Source organism: Lolium rigidum, chromosome 6 (assembly GCF_022539505.1).
Source record: "Lolium rigidum isolate FL_2022 chromosome 6, APGP_CSIRO_Lrig_0.1, whole genome shotgun sequence".
Classification (NCBI taxonomy): Eukaryota; Viridiplantae; Streptophyta; class Magnoliopsida; order Poales; family Poaceae; genus Lolium; species Lolium rigidum.
In genome coordinates this window covers 4847965-4864449 of record NC_061513.1, presented here as the reverse complement: position 1 = coordinate 4864449, position 16485 = coordinate 4847965, and the positions used below count along the sequence as shown (strand labels likewise).

At 44.3% G+C, this 16485-nt stretch overlaps 1 protein-coding gene across 1 annotated transcript in view; it reads left to right on the top strand.

Annotated features, from left to right (window-relative positions):
- Positions 1-7552, top strand: part of LOC124662089 (CBS domain-containing protein CBSCBSPB3-like) — an 11703-nt gene extending 4151 nt beyond the window's left edge. Inside the window, exon 14 of the mRNA XM_047199980.1 lies at positions 7467-7552. Within this exon, the coding sequence (XP_047055936.1) occupies positions 7467-7552 (86 nt within the window). The remainder of the gene's footprint in view (positions 1-7466) is intronic.
- The last annotated feature ends 8933 nt before the right edge of the window (positions 7553-16485 follow it).

Sequence of the window (16485 nt, the reverse complement as noted above, 5' to 3'; positions counted from 1 at the left end):
GGTGTTCCGAAGCTGGGTAACTCGCGTACCACCGTCCCGTGTGCACTCCGCCCTATGGCCCCTACTTCTTCTCCCCCTCGTGAGGATCCCTCCTCCGAGGTACCGTCGATTAGGCAACGACAGTAACCAACCGGAAAGTTTGACCACGAGTAAGTAATTTAACTAGAGATAAGTGCACTTAAAGACTAAACTGGTTAAATAACTCAAATACTAGAAATGATGAAGAAAAAATAGAATGGGGGAAGAATTAGAAAAAAATAGAATGAAAAAAAATCCCCGTGGAGGCCTTTAGTCCCGGTTGGTGTTACAAATCGGTACTAAAGGTCCTCCAGCCCGAGCACCGGCGCCCAGCCACTTGGAGCCCTTTACTCTTGGTTGGTGTTACAAACTGGGACTAAAGGTTCTCCATCCCGAGCGCTCGAGCACAGCCACGTGGAGACCCTTTTAGTCCTGGTTCGCAACACAACCGGAACTGGGGGTGGGGTGTCTTTAGTCCCGATTCCGTAGTTCCGGTTGGAAAAATCGGGACTAAAGGCCCTTACCAACCGGGACCGAAGCCCATTTTTCTACTAGTGCGACTTCTCTTCTCTTCCCTCCCTGCACCCGCCATCGGCTGGCTCGTCCAGGACATCCATGACTACCGCGTCCGCCTCGACGCAGCTCTCGAGCATCATGATAGATACATAGACGGTCTTTCCGAAGCTGGTGGTGTGTGATCCCTTGGCCCTTGCACCGATGATGCACCCTAATCCCCAACCCCTGTCCACTTAGTGGCCATGGTGGAGCAGCCACCACTCTGGATAAAACTTTACCGTCTCTGGGAGATCTTCCTCGCTCCCCCTAGCGGCGACTACAAAGCAGAAGAGACGTCAATCAGCTTGGTCTGGATAATACCGAGCAATTGACCCATTCCCGGCGCAAAAATTTTAGACCGCATTTCCGCGGATAGCCCGATCAGTTTGCATTGGACTGCTGAGTTGAGGTGTAGACCCATTTTTCGGCCATCAAGACACAAACATTACTTTGTTTGCGTCGGACCATGTCCTAATGGTCAAAGAAAATAATGAGAGCGCATGACCGAAACGGTTTTGGAGGCTGACTTTTGCTGGAAAATTCAGGCCGCCACAGCTTGCTCAGTTTTGGAGTGCTACTTTGCAGCGTTTTAATCTGACCGGTCTACGCACGGTCCACAGACCAGCGCGCCTATATAAATGGAGTACGCCTAACCACAGAAGAACAGACGCATCCCGGTCGACCACCATGGCTTTCTCCTCCAGAACCTTGGCCGTGTTCGTGTTCGTGATCCTCGCCTCGCTCGCGTTCGTAGCGCACGACGCCCTTGCCGCCAGAGCCCTCGCTCAAACCTACGGTACATATCAACAACTCTCTCTCATTTTTTCCTTTGGCTCCATTGATAATCTGCTGTATGTTCGGAAAAAAGAGAAGCAAACTTGGAGGATGTTCCAGTTCCGTTTGGAAATGATGAGTTATAAACGCTTGTGTGCATGCAGGTTACTCAACTGGCCCACCTTATACCGGCGGTGGCTATCCTGCCGTGCCTTTTCCAAAAAAGCACAAACCATAGTCGCAGGATCCGGCTACGATGCTTCGATCAATTATATATAAGAAGAACGGCGCCCATGGATAAATAAGTTTGTCGCCCAGCATCCACTCGCCGTTGATATATGGCACACAACTGTATACCGCTCTATAAGTTTCCCTTTTCCGAATAAACGCCATGGAGCTAGCGGTGTGTGTGTGCGCGCGCACGCGCGCTTGCGATGTGCGTGAATATAGTCGAGAGGCTGTGGGTCGTGTCCAAGTTGTTAAGTCTTCAGTTGAGGCGATGCCTGAACTGTATTAGTCTTTGGGTACCACGACGTCGTTTTGGTCATTGTATTCAGAGAAGTAATATTTACTGATGCCCAAGTTTTTACAGAAAAATTCCTGGAGATTATTGATATCGGTGATAGTCTCCGCCTCCTCTATTTTTGTTTCTGCCGCCATCCGCGCGGCCCAGGATTCCTTGCCCGCTCGCCTCGAAGTCCAGGGAGGATGGCAGCTCCGGCCACGCCGGTGAGGCGCTTTGGCGGCAGTCCACTACCCTCCCTTTTGCGTGCGGATATTTCCCTGCCTCCCTCCGGGGAGCCATGCCAACGACCGTGGCCTAGAATAGTAGGGCACGGCACATGGGATCGATGACGCGGCGGACACCCACCGGAACAGAATAAGAAGATGACCAATCGGTACTACTAGCCAACGGTAGAAGTATAAAACTATAGACTCGATCTTCCCGGGCATAACCCTTGCGGTTGTGTGTCAGTCCGGGATCTCGTGCAGCGCGACGAACACCACTCCATTGACTTGCTCCGCGGAGGGGCAGGCGGTGGGCTGGGAGCAACGCTGGGGCCGTCACGGAGGCGTGCACAGGTGACCGACAACTTGAGGTACTACCTCCCGACTCAGATTAACAGGCGCGCACGTCCTTTAAGAAATTGTTTTGATCATTGTTTTAGTCAATAAAATATGAAATATACGTTACAAAAATTATATCATTGGAAAGCCAAGACGAAGGGAGTAGCCATGATCACCATGTGAAGACCATGGCGCTGATCCTGATGGAGGTATTCATCACGATGGTCAGCGGTAGCGGCAGCGTGGTGGATGTCGTAGCCAAGGACCCGCCATGTTCACGTTGTGCGCGCCATTGATCAGCTGGCTAACAGATCGAGCAGCGCACACAAGCCAGCAACAGTAACACGCAGCCACGATCTAGGCACAATCATAGGTAGCTCGCGTGCAAACCTAGCCTCTTGCTTGCCTGCACGCATGCCAGCATGGCCTGCTGACTGCTAGCTGCGACTCTTGTGAAGGGCGTTCCGGATGTGCCGTGGCCATGGCGGGCTCTGCGTGCCACGAACCAGAACTAGAAATGCTACACCAGCCCGAGAACGAGGGGATAATCACTTTTGCAACTAGAAGGATACCCAGCGCGTTGCAGCGGGAATTTCTCCGATAACTCTATTTTGTAAAAAAACAAAAAGATATAAGTTGATTGGAATAAGATGTTATTTGTAGGAACATAGGATTCAATTGTAAATAGTCAAGAAGCTAACTTCAAAAAACTGTCTATAAATGGTTATGTAGTTGGGCTAAAAGTTGATGATGTGGATAATTGGATGGCTTAAAAAAATAGATGATGTGGCTTGCATGTATAGTATATTAACTAGTAAGAGTGCACGTGCAATGCACGTCTAATTTTAACACTATGTTTTGCTCGAAGTCAAATATTAAACAATTAGACAAACTTCCTCAAGTAAATATATAATTGAACCTCGTAGATACTATTACCTGACTTTTGAAATGTGATCTTTTTTTATAGATAATTAGCTTTATGAAAAGGATTACATTTCGAAACAGAGGTAGTACTTCATTTCTTGTACTCGTTTTCAGAATGAAAATGCACTAAGTTGCCATTGGAAGGGACGTGTAAACTACGATGGTACTTACTTCCAGTTTTCATCCTGAATTTGAAGTTGCTTCTATGAGCTTAGAATCATACCCATAATTTCCCCATCTCTTGTCTACCCATTGGGTGCACAAGTGACAAGCAGGTGTGGATCTCATCATAAACACAATAAACCGGCTCAAGTTAGTTGACCAAGATCAAGTGAAGAATGAGTTGTTATGGAGACAATACATTTAAGATTATAAAGAACATGGTACAAACATGATGCAACAACGTTAAGGTTCACAGCGCAGTAGCACAAAGCCTGTTTAAGCTGCTATAAATTGTATCACAGGTGAAAGAATTTCATTACTACATATATTAAATTTGATAACAGAATAAAACATTCTTATCAAAACTTCCAAGAACTCAGTTATATATATCAAGTCAGCACAAACTAAAGGTCCCTGCCTGTTGTAAAATACAATAGCCGCCTCATGCCTAGGAGCATTACATATATCAACAATAGTACAACTGAGCATCTCAAATAATTCAATGTTCTGATCACGCACATCATTCTGAAAATCATGAGCCTGTTTCCATCTGACAGAGCCTGCCTGTGTATCTTCAGAAACAAAGGATCTCTCAGACAATTGCTCTCATTTATCACAATGTTCAATTTAATGACATCCACATGCCAATTTTCCACCTTCTCTTTACCCTAATTTGTGCAATGACATATGACGCAATAAAAATATATACCCACAAAGTCAGGCATCTGTCAATGATACTGGAAACTACGTTTGTGCAATATTTTTAAAACCCTGGAAATTTTGGTAATATCTAAGCTAAATATCAATCTCAGATGCCAATTTCGTGGGGTTTATGTAAGGATGTCATCTCAAGTTACATTACTCAGAAAGCAGGTTACAAAAATAGCGCCATATAAACATAAATGAATTGAACAGCCGCATCCTTACAACTATGCAACAATGATATTTTCAACTGAAAACTATTTCTCTTCCTTGCAACAAAAAGCAGGCAGCCAGAATGATGAACCTTGTAACTAAAATCATGACTAATAAAAGTTCTCAACGCCCCCCTACTGTTTTGTGGCAAAAAAGAGTTCTCAACGTCCCCCCTACTGTTTTCTGGTAAAAAAGAGTTAGAAGACCATTAGACCTTCAGATTGTGTTTATTTTGGTTCAGAATTCAGCATTAAGTTTCGAAAGCCGAGCGTTGCACAAATTTACTTTGCAGGGAGGATAACTTGCCTGTACATAATGCCAAGATGCCAGGAAGCTCACGAGAAATCGTATGCGCAATATGAGTGACCATTGTCTCTTCTAGCGAGACCTCGGCATCGTCGGGTAGATTCCCAGATACTCGCGCTCGTCAGTCTACCGCTGACCGCCTTCTCTCTGCCTTCCACCGACCGAAAGCCTGTCCGATGAGTGATTCCAAAGGCTTCTGAGAAGGAGGCGCTGAACTGATCATCAACATGTTGAGCATACACCATTGCTCAAGCATCTCACCCTTATTACTATGTCCTGTGAGCTTTATTATTCATGGTATCACTTTTTCCTAAATATCAAGTTTTCTTTCAGGTATATAATTTGGTTTGACATGAATGGATAGAGTAAAGAATCTAAGAAGGTACAGGTTTAATATTTTTCATACCATCAGCAAATCATAAACAACTTACACTTAGCATCAGTCCGAAAACCTGTCGGATGAATGCACTGTTTGCACCATATCCTGACTCGCCTGAAAACAACACTTGACAAACAAATAGATCATGAAAAGAGCATGTGGCACCTCTTGATCCGTGTGAGTATAATTTCAGTTATAGCAATAACAATAAAACCTATTATGATATATAAGCATTGCAGGCTCTCCAGATCACATGTAGCTAAATATAAAAAGATACATCGAACCAGTCTTCAGTTATAGACTTACAAAATAGTAAGACCTCAGAAACAACTAATATCATTGACCTATGTGATTACAAAATAGTAAGAACTCAAAAAACAACTAATTGCATACAGGACATACTACTAACCCATATGCACTAATAACAATGCCAGATTGTCGCACCAACATGCATGGACATAATCAATGGTTCAACCATAAACCGGAGGTCCATGTCAAATTTGCAAAGATTTGAAAACACCTGATGTATCATTCACATGCAAGAAAAAATCTAGTAACATTTAAGGATTCGTGCTACTCATTCCGATAGCAGTGGGTTGAAGCTAATTTAGTAGATATCTGTGGGTTGAAGCTAATTTAGTAGATATGACACTCTATCGTGAAACACTGGAGATCACCAAACAAGACGAAAATAGAGAACAAGAAAGAAATGGAACCAGTCTCTTACGATCTGCCATTCAAACGTAGCAGAGCCAGGGGAGGTTTTGTTGTCAACTTCTAAACTATCCGAGTCCAAGCGGACTTCATATGTACAAATTAACTTGAGTCACATTTAGATTAAAATCAGTACGAACAAACATCATAGTAGGAACAGTAGGAATTAGTAGCAACAACAGGAATCAGTAGCGAATGGTTGCTTTCTGCACACTCTCAATCAGTATAAACTCGCAACAGATTCTGATATAATTGCAGTGGCAGCGCACTCGTTTCTGAATCTGAGAACAAGATCACCAAATTGGAAGTAGCAGCCAACAACAACCAAATTGAAGATGAGAAGAAGCTCCGCCATGGCTCAAACACCTGCACAACCACGCGGCTACGCCACCTCAGCCTGCTCACCTGCGATGCACATCCCCCGCGGCAGCCACACCCATCGCGCCCCTGCCCCTCCCTCTCTGCTCTCTCTCCAAATGTGGTGGCACAACGTGGTTCTCCACATCTTTGCATCTGACTGAGTTTGCAGTGCATGTCCCACCCTGTGCCCATCTCTCTGGTGGGCGGCGGGAATGGAGTTCACCGAGATGAGAGAAGAAGAGGACGCGAGGTGGAGCGCTCGATGCTGGGGAAAGTGTGTTGGGCAGCGAGAAGGACGACACTATGCATTCGAGGAGCAGCTACGCGATCTTGGGATGGAGGAGGCGCGAACTTGGGGTGGCAGCATCGAGAGCGAGGACGTGACGGCATGCGGCTAGGGTTTGGGATAGAAAAGTACGTGTGTGGGCGGGGGAGATGGAAACCATCGAAGCGAGGGAAGCGCCCCGGGCGTGTGCTGCGTGCGGGGTGGAAGGGGACGGGATTTTCGGGAGGAAGGTGGGAGAGGGACAACACGCGTGGGGAGAACAAATAAATCTGGAGCGTTAGATGTACATGGATATAGGACTGAGATCTTATTTTCCAATGCAACTTCGTGCTTTTATAAGTAGTAGAGATGAATGTTAGTGGGGGATGACAATTTTAGGATTTAAGTGAACGGCGATGGGGATGGGAGGAGGGAAGCAGCGGCGGGAAGATCTGGCGATGGGGCTGGGTGTGGGTTTGGCGCTAGCTAGAGGTGGTATGGCGGTGAAAGGACACAAATACCACCTAGAGAGGGGGGGTGTGAATAGGCGGTTTACATTTTTTTACGAGATGGGCTTAACAAATTCGAAATAAAACTAGCGTCTACTTTGTCAAGCCCAAAACCTATATAAATAGGGTTCACCTAACTATGTGATATTATGATATATATAACTTGAAACACGAATGCTATCACAAAATAAAGTGCATAAGACAAGAGCTCGGGTATATGAATAAGGGAGGTGACGCGGAGACGATGATGTATCGCAAAGTTCACACTCTTGCGATTGCTACTCTCCGTTGGAGTGGTGTGGAGGTACATGACTCCCCAAACACCACGAAGGCTTCACTGTATTCTCCTCGAGCCTTCCCACCAAAAGGGAAGTTCTCGATCCACTATGAAACCTTTAGGGTGGTCACCAAACCCGCATAAAGCTTGGGGCAACTCCCACAATTTAATTGGAGCCTCCCAGGAAATTCGCCACAAAAGCCTCACAAAGCTTGAGAAATCTCCACAACTTATTTAGAGGCTCCAAGAACACCACTAAGACCACTAAGCCTTCTAGGGTTCCAAAGAATCGAAGAGTGAGAACCTTCTTACTTTCACTTCCATGAAACACCGGGGAGAACTCAAACCGATGCACCAAATGAAATGGCAAGAAAACCACTAAGATGCTCAAAAGCCTTCTCCCGAATTCTAACAAACCTACAAAAACTATTGGAGGCATAAAATAGGAAGAATAAATAGGGGAACACCAAATTCTCCAAGATCTAGATCTCAAAGATTAACTCACAAATAGATGATTTGGTTTGGTCAAAATGTGGCTTTAGATCTACTCAAACTTTCTCTCAAATAGATGCAAGAATCACAAAAAGTCAAAAACAATAGTGGAGAGTAGCTTGAGAGATAGGAAAAAGAAAACCAGCCAAAGAGAGAAACATGCTATAAATAGGGACTCCTAAATTTATGGCCTTTGGGGGCCAAAAACCGGCTTGGGCAAGTAGTACCGGCCAGATACGTGCGGTACTACTAGCTAAACCACGCGAGCGGCCAACAACAGAAAGAAACGGCAAGTGCGCGACATGTTGCGCACGCGAGCGGGGCTGGCGATGTAAGCGTGCAGGCGAGTGAGCGGCAGGCGCGCGCTGCTTGGGAGCAGAACGATCAGAGTAGTGTGAAGGTGGGACGATCCGGCAGTGCCGCGCGGTGCAGCGCAGCAGTGCTGTGCGGCTCGGCCAGGCAATGTTGTGCGGCGCGAGCTGGTAGCGCCGGCGTGGGCCAGGCGGTAGTGCCGACCAATCAAGGGAGGAACTGATGGCCTGCACATAGCAGCCAAAGCCCTTTACTTTTTCTTTGCTTGGAAACTTCGATTGAGACGAAACCAATTATATTGCAAAGAGGAAAACAAGATCTAACCCCACAAAAATAAGTGGGGGAGTTTTTTTATTATTTTATAGTGAAACCTCCCAATACTAAAAACCTAGAAAACCCCCATTATCGAAAACGTAACAAGTGATTCATGCGGAACCTGTTTTCGATGAACTAGAGATATTCATGGAAATAACCACAAGCTCAAAAACACCACATGGATAAGATCCAAATAACAACCAACAAAGATGATGTAAGAATGCAAATGTTTGAGCTTTTTCCGAACGATCTAATCGAGTTACTCACTTGAGAACCCTCTTAATAGAACAACCACTATCCTATAAACCGGTATCCCAACTAAACCAAGAGACCGGTAAGAAAGAAACCACATCAAGAACAAGCCTTAATCTTTCGCATTTCACTTGAGCTAGATGATGACGAACTTGATCGCAACAAGATGGAACACTTTTTTGACTGTATTTTTTTTTGCTTAATAAAGTCTTGCGGATTGCTCCCCATACTCCACTATGGGAGAGCTTGTTCGAGGCATCTTCAAATATCAATGATCACTAAATGGATGGCAAGTTTCAAGCTTGTGATCTCTTCGAGATGGCTTATCTTGAACTCGCACCTCATTTTTTCTTTTTTCATTACGTTGATGTCTTGAAGATGCACATGAGGGCTCACTTCATGTTCGTCTTATACTTGACAATTGATCTTCTTCATTTGCTTCTTATTGCAAGCTTGAAGCCAACATATTTTTCAAGAATTGCTTATGGATAACTCTTACAAATATAACTAAATACAAACATTAGTCCATAGAGATTGTTATTAATTACCAAAACCACACATGGGGGTTGCATGCACTTTCAGGTTGGCGGTGTGGCGATAGGATGCCTGAGATTAAATGATACCACGATATCCCTTCGGAGATTTACAATGTTTTAAAACTTAGGGTCTATAAAAGTACAAGCCTTAATCACTTGGTTAATTTGTTGGAGGGGGCTTTTTGCTTAGTTTAGTTAGCGTTTAGTCCAGATTAATTATCCTCATTTCGGCAGTTTAAACAATTTCTAATTGGGCGGAGCTTTTGTCTGCTGTAGCCTATACAGTTGGGAAGGGGAAATGAGGAGGGGAGTGTGAACCTTCTGGTAAGATATTGTGAAACGTAGTGGTTTGCTCACGGCATGGTGTGGGTTTTGGCTCGCGCAGTCGTCTGAGTCAGGACGAAGGCCACACGTATCCTATTCGGTGTTAGATAGATGGTCCGCGCGTTAACCAGGCCAATCCTTGTTTGAAGCAGACGAGCTGAAGGTCTAATATTTTCGACGGGTTTGCTTGCCACTCCCACTGTTGGTTTCAATCTGGTCAAGTGGTGGTTAAAGACTTGGTCGTTCTCAGGCACCGCGCGCGGCTTTCTTACGTGTTGTTAGCTTGTAAATGTATGCAATCTCCGTGTTCTTTTCGTTACCTTGTTGTATCTAATCCTGTTTGGAGCTGACACTTATTATATATCGGATGGAATAACTGATTGAAAGTCAGACTAACTGACTTCTTCATAGACGTATTCTTGGTACGTGCTAGAAAATGGCTGCCTGCTTCCCATGGTCAAAGAACATGATTGGAGGCTGACTTTTGCTGGAAAATATTGGCCACGACTGCTTGCACAGTTTTGGAGTACTGCTTCTCTGGCGTTTCGTTCTGACTAGGTCTCAGCACGAGCTACGGACCAGCACGCGTATATAAATGGAGTATGCCTACCGATACAAGAACACACACGCACGCATTCATCCCAAACCAGTCAACCACAGAAGAACACACGCATATCCTGATCGAAAACCATGGCTTTCTCCTCGAGAAGCGTGGCCGTGCTCCTGTGCGTGATCCTGGTCTCGCTCGCGTTCGCCACGCGGGACGCGCTCGCCGCCAGAGCCCTTCTTCAAGGTATCAACAACTTTCTTATTTTTTCCATTAGCTTCATTGCCGTCCTGTTCGTAAAGAAAGAGAATAAACCTTGGAGGATCTCCCAGTTCCGGTTAGAAACTGGCAGGTCCATGTGATGATCTATATATATATGTACTTACACACTGCTTTGGTGTGCATGCAGTCTCAACTCTCAACCGGCCCTCCTTTCACTCCCTATCCTTCCTTTATTCCTGGACCAACAACGAACAGACCTTAGGCGCAGGATTCAGTTACGATGCTTCGATCAAGTATATTACATATGAGCGGCGCCCATGGATAAATAAGTTTGTCGCCCATCATCCACTCGCCGTTCATATATGGCGCACAACTGTATGCCGTTCTATAAGTTTCGTTTTTCCGAATAAACACCATGGAGATGTGCGTGAATAGAGTCTAGAATCTGTAGGGTCGTGTCCAAGTTGTAAGTCTTGAGTTGAGGCGCTGCCTGAACTGTACAAGTTTACATCATATGCTTTTGGTATTATGCATGCTGATATGTGTTCCTATATTTTTCCTAAAACTGAAGAGACAACAATTACACTTGTCATGTGCTTCAAGAGCTAGTCAAGAAATTAAGATGCACACAACAAATTTTTAGACCACGAACAAAACTGTGAAACAAGAGCAACCACTGATTATGACAACCTAAAGCCTCCAACAAAAACAACCACAACAACGCTTCCTGAAAGGGAACGATGCATGACACATACGTTATTGAATCGAACCATTGAGAATGAATCATGGGCTTTCATCAAAAAGAAAAAGCCATCGTACTATTTGTTGCAGAAAGGCAATAAGTATGAAGAACCATTGAGAATGATTGTGGACAACAATGATGAAGACCCTGCGACGTACGAAGAAGCAATGATGAGCCCAGATTCCAACAAATGGCAAGACATGAAATCCGAAATGGGATCCATGTATGATAACCAAGTATGAACTTTGGTAGACTTACCTGATAGCCGCAAGGCTGTCGAGAATAAATGGATCTTCAAAAGAAAAACAGATGTTGATGGTAATATTACTGTCTATAAAGCTCGACTTGTCGCAAAGGGTTTCCGACAAATTCAAGGAGTTGACTACGATGAGACTTTCTCACCTGTAGTGAAGCTAAAGTCTGTGAGGATTTTGTTAGCAATAGCTGCATATTTCGATTATGGGGTAGATGGATGTCAAAACGGCGTTCCTTAATGGTGACATTGAGAAAGAGTTGTATATGGTACAACCCAAAGGTTTTGTCGATCCTAAAAATGCTGACAAGGTATGCAAACTTCAGCATTCCATTTATGTACTGAAGCAAGCATCCCGGAGTTGGAACCGACGCTTTGATAAGGTGATCAAAGACTTCGGGTTTATACAGACTCATGGTGAGGCATGTATTTACAAGAAAGTGAGTGGGAGCTCTGTAGCGTTCCTGATATTATATGTAGATGACATATTATTGATTGGGAATGATATAGAACTATTAAGCAGTATCAAAGGATATTTGAATAAGTGTTTTTCAATGAAAGACCTTAGTGAAGCAGCGTACATTTTAGGTATCAAGATTTATAGAGATAGATCAAGACGCCTAATAGGGCTTTCGCAGAGTACATACCTGGACAAGATTTTAAAGAAGTTTAGAATGGATGAAAGCAAGAAAGGGTTCTTGCCTATGTTGCTAGGTAAGGTCTTGAGTAAAACTCAAGGTCCGGCTACGACGGAAGAAAGAGAGAGGATGAACAAGATCCCCTATGCCTCGGGGAGTAGGCTCTATCATGTATGCCATGCTATATACTAGACGGGATATCGCACATGATGTTAGTTTGACCAGCATATATCAGAGTGATCCAGGAATGAAACACTGGACAGCGGTAAAGAATATCCTGAAGTACTTGAAAAGGACTAAGGATATGTTTCTTTGTTATGGCGGTGACCAAGAGCTCGTTGTAACCAGTTACACCGATGCAAGTTGGAACACTGATCCTGATGACTCTAAGTCTCAGTCTGGGTACGTGTTTATACTGAATGGTGCTGCAGTAAGCTGGATGAGTTCCAAGCAGTGCACGGTGGCGAAGTCTTCAACTGAATCTGAATACATAGCGGCTTCGGAGGCTTCATCGGAATCGGTATGGATGAAGAGGTTCATTGTTGAGATTGTTGTGGTTCCTAGTGCATTGGACCCATTAGTTATCTATTGTGACAACATAGGTGCCATCGCCAATGCACAAGAACCAAGGTCACACAAAAATCTAAAGCATATCAAGCTGCGTTTTCATTCGATTCGCGAGTACATCGAAGATGGTGAAGTAAAGATTTGCAAAGTACACACAGATATAAATGTGGCAGATCCGTTGACTAAAGCTCTCCCTAGGGTGAAGCATGACCAACACCAGAATGCAATGGGTGTTAGGTACCTTACAATGTAATCTAGATTATTCACTCTAGTGCAAGTGGGATACTGTTGGAAATAGGCCCAAGAGGCAATAATAAAAGTGGTTATTATAATATCTTTGAGTTTATGATAAATGTTTGCATACCATGCTATAATTGTATTAAACGAAACATTGATACATGTGTGTTATGTAAACAACAAGAAGTCTCTAGTAAGCCTCTTGTATAACTAGCTTGTTGATTAATAGATGATCATGGTTTCGTGATCATGAACATTGGATGTTGTTAATAACAAGGTTATGTCATTGGATGAATGATATAATGGACACACACCCAAATAAACGTAGCATGAGATCAAGTCATTATGTTCAACTTGCTATAAGCTTTCGATACATAGTTACCTAGTTCTTCGACCATGAGATCATGTAAATCACTTACACCAGAAGGATGCTTTGATTACATCAAACGCCATTGCATAAATGGGTGGTTATAAATATGGGATTAAGTATTTGGAAAGTGTGAGCTGAGGCATATGGATCAGTAGTGGGATGTGTCCATCCCGATAACGGATAGATATACTGCGGGCCCTCTCGGTGGAATGTCGTCTGATTAGCTTGCAAGCATGTGACTAGGTCACAAGAGATGACATACCACGGTACGAGTAAAGATTACTTGTCGGTAACGAGGTTGAACTAGGTATGGAGATACCGATGATCGAACCTCGGACAAGTAAAGTATCGCGTGACAAAGGGAATCGGTATCGTATGTAAATGGTTCAATCGATCACTAAGTTATCGTTGAATGTGTGGGAGCCATTATGGATCTCCAGATCCCGCTATTGGTTATTGGTCGGAGAGGAGTCTCGACCATGTCTGCATAGTTCACGAACCGTAGGGTGACGCGCTTAAGGTTCGATGCCGCATAAGTAGATTCAGAATATGAAATGGAGACCGAAGTTTGTTCAGAGTATTAGATGGGATCCAGGACATCACGAGGAGGTCCGGAATGGTCCGGAGAATAAGATTCATATATGGGAAGTCACTTTCCGGGGTTCAGGAAAGTTCCGGTGTTTTGACCGGAGCTTCTAGAAGGTTCTAGAGGGTCACCAGTGGGCTCACCACCCTGGGAGGGGCCACATAGGCGCCACATGGCATGGTGGATCCTGACCACTATGACATGTGGGCCCAGGCCGGCCCACCCCTAGAGATAAGATTTATCTCTAATTTAAATGGTTTAAATCTAGAGATAAAATCTATCTCCAATTTAAAGTGTTTAAATGAAGATAAAGGGGAAGGCTTGAGGGGGAAGAAATCCCCCCCCCCCCATGCACCGGCCAAGGAAGAGGTGGGTGATGTCTACGCACGCTTCTATTCCTGTAGACAGTGTTGGGCCTCCAAGAGTAGAGGTTCGTAGAACAGCAACAAGTTTCCCTTAAGTGAATCACCCAAGGTTTATCGAACTCAGGGAGGTAGAGGTCAAAGATATCCCTCTCAAGCAACCCTCGCAATTAAGATACAAGAAGTCTCTTGTGTCCCCAACACACCTAATACACTTGTCAGATATATAGGTGCACTAGTTCGGCGAAGAGATAGTGAAATACAAGTAATATGGATGATTATAAGTAGTAATTGCAATCTGAAATAAAAATGGCAGCAAGCAAACATATAACAGAACTTGTTGGAAACGGTGTTTCAATACTTAGAAACAAGGCCTAGGGATCATACTTTCACTAGTGGACACTCTCAACAATGATCACATAACAATTAGATAACTTCCCTTCACTTGTGCTACTCTGAATTACTCTCCTATTAGAATCGCTAGTTGATGTCTACGGGTGCTTCTATTCTTGTAGACAGTGTTGGGCCTCCAAGAGCAGAGGTTTGTAGAACAGCAGCAAGTTTCCCTTAAGTGGATCACCCAAGGTTTATCGAACTCAGGGAGGAAGAGGTCAAAGATATCCCTCTCAATTAACCCTGCAATCACGATACAAGAAGTCTCTTGTGTCCCCAACACACCTAATACACTCGTCAGATGTATAGGTGCACTAGTTCGGCGAAGAGATGGTGAAATACAAGTAGTATGGATGTATATGAGTGGTAATAACAATCTGAATAAAATATGGCAGCGAGTAAACATGCAACAGAACAGTAAGTAAACGGAGATTCGATGTTTGGAAACAAGGCCTAGGGATCATACTTTCACTAGTGGACACTCTCAACATTGATCATATAATAAAACCACTCTACACTCTTTTGTTGGATGATGAACACCACTAATTGCGTAGGGCTACAAGAGCACCTCAATGCCGGAGTTAACAAGCTCCACAACATTCAATGTTCATATTTAAATAACCTTAGAGTGCATGATAGATCATTGCAATTACACCAAGTACTAACATAGCATGCACACTCGTCACCATCACACTATGAAGGAGGAATAGATCACATCAATACTATCATAGCAATAATTAACTTCATAATCTACAAGAGATTACAATCATAACCTACGCCAAGTACTACACGATGCACACTCTGTCACCATTACACCGTGGAGGAGGAATAGAGTACTTTAATAACATCACTAGAGTAACACATAGATGAATAGTGATACAAAACTCATATGAATATCAATCATGTAAGGCAGCTCATGAGATCATTGTATTGAAGTACATAGGAGAGAGATTAACCACATAGCTACCGGTACAGCCCCGAGCCTCGATGGAGAACTACTCCCTCCTCATGGGAGACAGCAGCGTTGATGAAGATGGCGGTGGTGTCGATGGATGATACGTCCAAAACGTATCTACTTTCCCGAACACTTTTGCTATTGTTTTGCCTCTAATTTGTGTATTTTGGATACAACTAACACGGACTAACGGAATCGCTAATCATCACGTAGTGGCTACAAAAGCTCCACTCAAGGTTCATCAAGTACTTGACAAACACCACTCATAGGGATATCCTCATCAAATCATAATCCAAGATAATACCGTTGCAATTTAGACCGAGTACTAACATAGCATACACACTGTTAACAATAGCTATGAAAGGGGGAATAGATCACATCAATACTATCATAGTAATAGTTAACTTCATAATCAACAAGAGATTACAATCATAGCCTACGCCAAGTACTACATGATGCACACACTGTCAACATTACATCATGGAGGAGGAATAGACTACTTTAATAACATCACTAGAGTAGCACATAGATTAATAGTGATACAAAGCTAATGATCACATAAAGATCACACCATGGGAGAGAGAGATGAACCACATAGCTGCCGTATGAGGCCTCTCGGCCTCAGGGGAGAACTGCTCCCTCCCTCATCATGGGAGACTGACGAGCGGCGACGAAGATGGCAGCAGTGTGTGTGGAAACGATGGAGATGAAACTTCCGGGGACAATTCCCCGTCCCTGACGGCAGTGCCGGAGCAGGGGGAACTTCTGTCCCCGGAAATTGTCTCCCACGATGGCGGCGGCTGCTACGGAGGCATCTTCGTGGAATATGCGAATCCGAATTGTTTTAGGGTTTTCGCGACGGACAGAATATATAGGAGAAAGGGCAGCCTCAGAGGAGTCAGGGGGTGGCCTCCCCACCAGGTGGCGCGGCCAAGGCTGGGCCCGCGCCTAGGTATGGTGTGGGCCCCCCTTGGCCCCCCTCGGCACTTCTCTGGCTCTCTGGGTCCGTCTCGGCAAAATATTGACTTCTGTCTTCGTGGGGTCCAATTTCGAGAATGTTTCACGTGTAGGATTTCTCGAAAACCAAAAACAGCGGAAACGTGAGCGCGGCGCTTCAGGCATATTGTTAATGAGGTTATTACCGAAAATGCATCAA